This window comes from Neolamprologus brichardi, chromosome 16, assembly GCF_056152115.1.
Source record: "Neolamprologus brichardi isolate AB-2024 chromosome 16, ASM5615211v1, whole genome shotgun sequence".
In the NCBI taxonomy this organism is placed as follows: Eukaryota; Metazoa; Chordata; class Actinopteri; order Cichliformes; family Cichlidae; genus Neolamprologus; species Neolamprologus brichardi.
Window position 1 is genome coordinate 5984563 of NC_142119.1, and position 9849 is coordinate 5994411.

At 37.6% G+C, this 9849-nt stretch overlaps 2 protein-coding genes across 2 annotated transcripts; both read right to left on the reverse strand.

The window, feature by feature from the left end:
- Positions 1 to 2866: 2866 nt before the first annotated feature.
- On the reverse strand, positions 2867 to 3802 carry LOC102782644 (olfactory receptor 5F1-like). Its single transcript, XM_035909074.2, has one exon. It carries the CDS (start codon positions 3794 to 3796, stop codon positions 2867 to 2869), a length of 930 nt encoding a protein of 309 aa, XP_035764967.2. The 5' UTR covers positions 3797 to 3802.
- A 4636-nt stretch (positions 3803 to 8438) lies between these two features.
- LOC148098123 (olfactory receptor 5F1-like) lies at positions 8439 to 9374 on the reverse strand. Its single transcript, XM_087853123.1, has one exon. The coding sequence runs from the start codon at positions 9366 to 9368 to the stop codon at positions 8439 to 8441; it is 930 nt and encodes a 309-aa protein (XP_087709249.1). The 5' UTR covers positions 9369 to 9374.
- Between the last annotated feature and the right edge of the window lie 475 nt (positions 9375 to 9849).

Sequence of the window (9849 nt, forward strand, 5' to 3'; positions counted from 1 at the left end):
GACGAGCAGAAGGAACAACAAGATGAGTGGCAGATGAAGATCTGAGAGAGCGGGAAACTGTGGTGATATGAGGCAGATCACAGAGATAAGAAGGGGCAAGGTTATGAATACACTTAAACGTGAGAACTATGATTTTAAAGTTTATGCTGGCTTCTAGGGGCAACCAGTGAAGCTGTTGAAGAATTGGGGTGATATGGTCTCTAATGGGAGTACGAGTTATGACCCGAGCTGCAGAATCCTGAAGAAGTTGAAGTTTATGGAAGGACTTCCTGGGGAGACCAAATAGGAGGGAGTTGCACTAATCGATCCGGAAAGTAATAAGACTGTGGACAAGGATGGCAGCAGCATGGGGAGTAAGGAAGTCTGTTACGTAAAATTAACCGACTTCGTCTGGTAACCATCTCACCTGCTTGCAAGCGTCCATCACAGCCAGTGTGGAAAACTGGAGAGATCTTTTGGAAGGAACCCCGTCGAGAAGAAACGCCTGGCTTTGGACCTCACTGGAAGAAGACCCCTGCATTAAACCTTTGTGTGAAAAAAAAAACATGGAAACAGGGTGAAATGTAAATGAAACAGGATACATTGTTTTGGAAATCATTTAAGCCCTAATCATTATTACGAAAATAATAGTTAACTTATAAAATGTTAAAAATGAAAGCTGCTCATACTGGATTTCATGGAAGCAACAAGTTTTTAACCCTCAGTCATAAAAGGCTGATAACGGTTGCATGGACAACCCTTATCAATGAGATGATGTAGGATGTTCACATTGATGACATGTACATCTACTAAAAATCTTAAATTTCAGTGACTTCGACCTCAAGGTCAAGGTCAGAGGTTAAGTTTTCTTAAAATTTTCATAGGCTTGTGTTCAAGCTGAAACTTAAATTTTATTTCTTTAGAAATCAGTCTTGGTTCTCTGAGGGGAAACACACTGAGGAAAAAATCCAGAAAAGAATGGAAGAAAAAACAAAACAAAACAAGAAAATCTAAAAAAAACCCCATGAGAAATAAGAAGAGGAGAAAGAATTAGATGTATGTGGAAAAAGCTCCAGGTGTTGTGCCAAAAAGTGATCGTCGGGCAGAAAGTGTTTGCCGTCCGAGGGAGCGCGCGCAGCTGCTTAAAGCTGCAGCGCACAGATTACTTACATAGACAGCTACTTCCGTGCAACTGATATAAGATGCGGTAAGCTGAACACAGCTTCAGCCGTCTGTTTGTTGAAAAATAGTAACGCGACCGCACCGCATTTTCTTGTTAGTAACGGTAACGGAGTTGTAACGATAGGAATAGTAATTAGTTAGATTACTCGTTACTGAAAAAAGTAACGCCGTTACTTGTAACACAGTTATTCCCATAACTAGAAACAACATCAGCAAGAAGAGATATATGATAGTGTGTTATTGTAAAAAAAAAATGACTATGATTTATGTGCAATAAAATTATATAAAACATACACCAAAGTACACGCAGAACTTTTTATTAGTAAGTTACAATGCGATCACATGCACTGCCGAAGACGTTTCAAAAATAATGCAATGACATTTCATCATGTTTCAGTTAGGCGGGTTAAGAATCAAGCAGTGAAGTGAAAAAACATTTGTTCTGTTTATAACTATTAGAAAATGTCTGATTGTAGTACGAACAGATGGCCAGAAATTCTCCTTCAGGATGTTTTGGTAGACTGCAGAATTCATGGTTGAATTTACCATAGCAAGTTTTCCAGGTCTTGAGGCAGTAAAACAGCTCAAGAACATCACACTAACACCACCACATTTTACTGTTCGTATGACATTCATTTTCTAAAATGCACTTTTATTTTCACACCAGACATAACGGCACACAAACCTGCCAAAAAGTTCTACTTTTGTCTCATCAGTCCTCAGAGTATTTTCCCAGAAGTCTTGGGTAGCATAATCACCCATATGGAAAAGAAATAGTAAAAACTTATATGATTTACTCATGAAAGTGGCCACTTTCTCATTACTTTCATATACTGTTTTAGTAAGTATCCAAAACATACAAGTTTCATTATATAATTTTTCAAGGGATATTATATGTGTTTTCACTCTTGTATGCTTTTCATACAAGTTTCATACAAGTTTCATACAAGAAAGATACAAACTTATTAAGATTATATAAGATTTATATATCTTTTCCATATGGGCATGAGCCTTTATGTCTCTTTTAATAAACGTGGTTTTTGTCTTGGAACCATTTTTGCCAAGTCATGAACACTTTTGATTGAGAAAATGTAGCACTTTTTCACACAGGACCATGTGTTTTTTTGTTGGTGGTGGTTTTTCATCTTCATTTAGAAACTGCATTTTGTGATTTCGTGTGTTATCGTCATCTTAAATTTGTTCGATGTTCTGAAACATTTAAGTGTGACAAACATACAAATAAAATAGGAAATCAGGAAGGGGGCAAACACTTTTTCACACCACTGTAATGACAAATGTTGTTACTGACAAATCTGTTATTATCGTAAACAGGAATGACGCTGTAAACTCATATTTGCTTTAAGTAGAATTACAGCCTCTCTATATGAATGCTATATGGTAATTACAATATTGTAATAATGTAGGATCTTTATCTTACAATATTAGGCACCTTGAGGTGACTGTTGTTATGATTTCGTGCTACATAAATAAAACTAAATTCAATTAAATTAGGCCGGTGGTCATCATAAATACATTTAGTGCAAAGATATGTAGGAAATGGAAATGACCTGAGATATGAAGATAAATATTAAAGCTGCAGAACTGCTTACATTAATATCTTTTTTCAATGCATATAAGAAAAGGATCTGATCTGTAACTGTCCATAATTACAAAAAAATAGTTATCTTACTAAATAACACAGAAGTCACTTAGTTTTAAAAATAACAACACTACAAATTGTTTTCCGAATTTTGGTCAGTTTGAAACCGTAAATCAGAGGATTCATGATAGGAGGAATGACAAGAAACTCTATTGCTGCAAAGTTTTGAAGGGTCTGAGGCAACTCTTTCGAACCCAGTCGCATATTTATAATGTCCAAAAGCTTTGTCACAGCAAAAGTAAATAATGAGATGAGATGTGGGACACATGTTTGCATGAACTTTGCTCTGTTTTCTATAGACCTGACACATGTTTGAATGATATACAGATAGGACCAAACTATAAAAACACCGTAAAGAAAATAAATACTTATTGTAATATTTGCAGATATAGCATTGATTGTAGTTTGTGCTGGAAAACAAGCGAGTTGAACAATACTCCAGTTCACACAGAAGAGTCTGGAAATATACGGGCTGCATAACTTCAGTCTAGATGTTAGAAAAGTATTCACAGCCACAATGCAGAAATTTGTGAACCAAGAAAAACATGCAAACCTAATGACTCTTTGCTTTGACATGATAGAGTGGTACTTCAGTGGCTGACATATGGCCACATATCTGTCATATGCCATCAGTGCAGGAATCGACAGTTCACCACAGGCAGAAGAATAAATCACCTGATTCTGAATAAGGCAACCGTAATATGAGATGAGATGAACATCAGAGAGGAGATCCCAGAGAAATTTAGGGTAGAAACCTGCTGTTCCATAAAGTGCATTGATGCAAAAGACACAGAGCAGAATATACATTGGTTCATGGAGGTTGCTGTGCAAGATGATGATCACAATGAGAGAAACATTGAGCAGGCAAATGATGCAGTAACACAACAAACTGAGGAAAAACAGAACAAACCTGTGACTGATTGTTTCATTGAAACCTGAAAGAAAAAACATTGTTATTACAGAAACATTATTCATTGTGATTGAGAGACCTAAGTGAAGCCTAGTCTCTCACATCTGGTCTCCTTTCTTCACTCTTCTCTGTCTAGTTTTGTCTACAGCAACATGTGAGCTGGGATTTCAAACCAGTCAACCAATGATCTGGAATGAAAAGCTCACAGCTTTGGAAAAATCACAGGGGATTTAATATGCTGCATATACTAAACATCTCCTTCTAAATGTATAAGTTTGCTCACAAAGAAATGGATAGTGTGTTCTTATGATACTTTTATTTTATGGAGAGAAACAGAATATGAACCAAACAAAAGAAAAACACATTACATAAAAGTTATAAACTAATTTGCATGTAACTGAGTGAAATAAGTATTTGATCCCCAACAACCCAGACAGAACTCCAGCTCTCACGGATTGGCTGTGTGTGGCATTGCAGATTACAGTCAGTCAAAAAATGCTCGTACTCATGCTGCCCCGACGTCATGCCAGCGCATATTGTGAATGGCACAGGCACCGATCGGTTTTCAATCGCCCATTTGCTGGGAGTAAGGGCGCCCTTCATTTGCGAGGTGCGCCTGCTGCTTGCGGCACAGGGAAGAGAGGGTGGGGTGGCGGGGGATTCTCTGACCGGCTGGAGCAGCGTCTAATAACCAACTCGCAAAATAAAACAAAATAAAAACAAACCAACAAACACAAAAACACCAGACATCATGATACAAACTTATAATTTGCACCGATGTTTTTTCGAAATTCTATACATGAAAAGTGAGCGCCAGAGCCCTCGGTGCGCCTGCTCGCTGCTGAAGTTAAAGTAAACTTTATTGTCATCTCCGCTACATACAGTGCAGTATATAGAGAGACGAGACGACGAGGCTCCAGTTACAGCAGTGCAAGTAAACAAACAATAAATATAAGAAGAGTAAGAAAATAAATATACCAGAGGGAGTGTTCGCCCAGGGCGCCAAACAGGCTAGGACCGCCACTGTTCTCACCACTATGTCAAAGACCAAAGAGCTGTGAAATTACATTAGAGACAAGACTGTAGACCTGCACAAGGTTGGATTAGGCAACCACACCATCAAGAAGAAGCTTGATGTGAAGGTGTCAACTGTTGGTGCTATTTTTCTTAAATGGAAGAAATATAAAATGACCATCAATTGCCCCATGCAAGATCTTACCTCATGGGGTGAGGATGATCATAACAAAGGTGGTGGATCAGCCTAAAACTCCACAGGAGGATGTTGATGACCTGAAATCAGTTGAAACCACACCCACAACTACTGCCATAGCAGACTGAAATCTTGCAGGGAGGGGCTTGAGCACCCGCCCCTTTCCTGATGAGTGCCCAAAGTGCCCTTTTGTTGAGGCAACTTTTAAATTTTTATTTATTTATTTATTTTTTATGTGTGCGGGCGTGCAGAATCCTGTCAGTGCCCCTAAACAATAATATTTAACTATTAATCACAGTTTTGCTAAATAAAAGGATCTGGCTTGCACCAGTCACATGATCACATTTAACCAATGATCGCCCTTGACGGCAGAACGCGCTGGTTACGAGCCGGGAACGAGCTCACAAAGAGCACACAGGAGTATTAGCTTATTATGTACACGTTGGTAAGTTGAAACAAACGAGCGTGCTGCGTGTGTAACAGTGTGACAAACATTACCTGTCCTTTTATTAACTGCACAAGTAGTGCTGGTCATAGCTGCTAGCTCACTGTGTAAGGCTGTCATGGGTCTGTAGCTCTGTCACCGTTTTAGGGAACATATTTAGTTTTAAAGTAAGTTTCCGGGCTTTTCCTGCCTTTCTGGGGGGATTATATTTCACTTAAAACGATCTAATATGCATGTCCACATAATTATGCATTATTATAATTATAATATATTAAAAAACACACGCTGTATTTTAAAGAACATACATTAAGAAGCAGATTATATTAGATTTATATTTTAAATTTAAAAAAAATTGGATTTTACAGCAGTAAAATTATTGTATCTCTACAGTTTAAAAATGTAATAAGCTTTGCCCTGCACAGAGTGGATAGTGAAACAAATGGAATCATCATAAATACATTATTTCATATTTATTACTTCCCCCTCCTCATTGCTTTATTATTGTAGCTCTAGTAATAAATAGTAATGTAAGGATTCTGGATCAGCACAGTGATGCCCATAGTATATACAGTATTCTGAAGAAGGTCTAAAATGTCACTGTGTGTGCGTGCATGTGTGTGTTTTATTTAGATGGATTTTTAAAAAAAATATTACTCATGATATAACATTGTCCAGACATGCCTGGTAAGCACATGAGGCGGAAACAGTAGGAGCTGTGTGGGGCTACTAAAGGCAGTGCTATAACATTTTTCTGTCATCATTTTATTATAGATTAAGTGCAAGAGTTGTTAGGTGTGGTTAATTAGATTATAGTTTATTGCAATAGCAAGTTGTGTCTTGTTCTCAGATACACAGCAAGTGGAGAGTGATATATGAAATGATGGGATGGAAGGAAGAAGAGAAGCAAAGAGTGATTCACAGGCAGAGCCTAATTTATTTCTCACAGTTTTTTGTTGCCTTATGGTTCCAAACGCTGTCACCAATCTTTGCATTTTGTTATTATCTCATGACACTTGTTTAATCAGCTACCATCTCTCCTATGGACTTTTTAATGTCTACAGTCTCAGATCAGCACAGCCCTGCCCTCCAGCACTATCAGCAGCAGGAGCAGCAGCAACCCCTCAACAGCAACATTGTACCCATCAGGTAAAACATCGGCTACGTTTGCTTTGCCTTGTCGCCACCTCACAACAGTGATATAGTATGATGCGATCCCATATTAGATTCTTGATGAATGTGTGTTGTTGTTATTCAGCCTGGTTCAATGTGCCCCTTTTTAACTTTGAGCACCCGCCCCTTTAAACGTCTCTGCACGGCCCTGATCAGCACAAACACTGACAGACTTAGAAACAGTTCCTTTGCAAAAGCCATGAGCACCCTGAACTCACACATGAACCGACGACACAGTTTCACCCCCCAATTCAAGCCTCCCCTCTATACACAGAATATACAAACATTACCACCACTGTGCAATATTTAATTTACGTCCAATACCCCACTGTAAATATAGACTATTTATTTTTTTTCAGTATTTGTATATTTGATATTTTTTGATATTGACCTACTCATATGTATACAGTGCCACAGAACTGTGCACCTCACCCCCTTTCTTCTTTTATAACTATTAGAAAATGTCTGATTGAACACAGAAGAAAAATGCACTTTACTGCACATCTTCATTTTGTTTTTCTAATTCCATTTAGAGATGGACTTGCTGGATCATTGTCCTGCTGCAGGACCCAAGTGCACTTCAGCTTGAGGTATGAACAGATGGCCAGAAATTCTCCTTCAGGATGTTTTGGTAGACTGCAGAATTCATGGTTGAATTTACCATAGCAAGTTTTCCAGGTCTTGAGGCAGTAAAACAGCTCAAGAACATCACACTAACACCACCACATTTTACTGTTCGTATGACATTCATTTTCTAAAATGCACTTTTATTTTCACACCAGACATAACGGCACACAAACCTGCCAAAAAGTTCTACTTTTGTCTCATCAGTCCTCAGAGTATTTTCCCAGAAGTCTTGGGGAGCATAATCATGAGCCGTTATGTCTCTTTTAATAAACGTGGTTTTCGTCTTGGAACCATTTTTGCCAAGTCATGAACACTGACATTAGTTGAGGCAAGAGAGGCCTGTAGTTCTTTGGATGTTGTTCTGGGGTCTTTTGTGTCCTCTTGGATGAGTCGTGCCTGTGCTCTCACAGTAATGGGATGGTTCACCACTGTTTCATGTTTTCACCATTTGTAGATAATGGCTCTCACTGCGGTTCCATAATTTTAGAAATGGCTTTATAGCCTTTTCCAGACTCAGAGATCTCAAATACTTTGTTTCTCATTTGTTCACGCATTTCCCTAGATCATGGCATGATGTCTGGCTTTTGATGATCTTTTCATCTACTCCACTTTGTCAGGCAGGTCCTATTTAAGGGAATTTTTTTGCACTTTTTCACACAGGACCATGTGTTTTTTTGTTGTTGGTGGTTTTTCATCTTCATTTAGAAACTGCATTTTGTGATTTTGTGTGTTATTGTCATCTTAAATTTGTTCGATGTTCTGAAACATTTAAGTGTGACAAACATACAAATAAAACAGGAAATCAGGAAGGGGGCGAACACTTTTTCACACCACTGTAATGACAAATGTTGTTACTGACAAATCTGTTATTATCGTAAACAGGAATGACGCTGTAAACTCATATTTGCTTTAAGTAGAATTACAGCCTCTCTATATGAATGCTATATGGTAATTACAATATTGTAATAATGTAGGATCTTTATCTTACAATATTAGGCACCTTGAGGTGACTGTTGTTATGATTTGGTGCTACATAAATACAACTAAATTCAATTAAATTAGGCAGGTGGTCATCATAAATACATTTAGTGCAAAGATATGTAGGAAATGGAAATGACCTGAGATATGAAGATAAATATTAAAGCTGCAGAACTGCTTACATTAATATCTTTTTTCAATGCATATAAGAAAAGGATCTGATCTGTAACTGTCCATGATTACAAAAAATTAGTTATCTTACTAAATAACACAGAAGTCACTTAGTTTTAAAAATAACAACACTACAAATTGTTTTCCGAATTTTGGTCAGTTTGAAACCGTAAATCAGAGGATTCATAATAGGAGTAATGACAAGAAACTCTATTGCTGCAAAGTTTTGAAGGGTCTGAGGCAACTCTTTCGAACCCAGTCGCATATTTATAATGTCCAAAAGCTTTGTCACAGCAAAAATAAATAATGAGACGAGATGTGGGACACATGTTTGCATGAACTTTGCTCTGTTTTCTATAGACCTGACACATGTTTGAATGATATACATATAGGACCAAATTATAAAAACACCGTGAAGAAAATAAATACTTATTGTAATATTTGCAGATATAGCATTGATTGTAGTTTGTGCTGGAAAACAAGCGAGTTGAACAATACTCCAGTTCACACAGAAGAGTCTGGAAATATACGGGCTGCATAACTTCAGTCTAGATGTTAGAAAAGTATTCACAGCCACAATGCAGAAAGTTGTGAACCACAAAAAACATGCAAACCTAATGACTCTTTGCTTTGACATGATAGAGTGGTACTTCAGTGGCTGACATATGGCCACATATCTGTCATATGCCATGAGTGCAAGAATCGACAGTTCACCAGAGGCAAAAGAATAAATCACCTGATTCTGAATAAGGCAACCGTAATATGAGATGAGATGAACATCAGAGAGGAGATCCCAGAGAAATTTAGGGTAGAAACCTGCTGTTCCATAAAATGCATTCATGCAAAAGACACAGAGCAGAATATACATTGATTCATGGAGGTTGCTGTCCAAGATGATGATCACAATGAGAGAAACATTTAGCAGGCAAATGATGCAGTAACACAACAAACTGAGGAAAAACAGAACAAACCTGTGACTGATTGTTTCATTGAAACCTGAAAGAAAAAACATTGTTATTACAGAAACATTATTCATTGTGATTGAGAGACCTAAGTGAAGCCTAGTCTCTCACATCTGGTCTCCTTTCTTCACTCTTCTCTGTCTAGTTTTGTCTACAGCAACATGTGAGCTGGGATTTCAAACCAGTCAACCAATGATCTGGAATGAAAAGCTCACAGCTTTGGAAAAATCACAGGGGATTTAATATACTGCATATACTGAACATCTCCTTCTAAATGTATAAGTGTGCTCACAAAGAAATGGATAGTGTGTTCTTATGATACTTTTATTTTATGGAGAGAAACAGAATATGAACCAAACAAAAGAAAAACACATTACATAAAAGTTATAAACTAATTTGCATGTAACTGAGTGAAATAACTATTTGATCCCCAACAACCCAGACAGAACTCCAGCTCTCACGGATTGGCTGTGTGTGGCATTGCAGATTACAGTCAGTCAGTAAATTACAGATACTCCTGATCTCAACTCATTATGTACATAAAGCATACCAGTC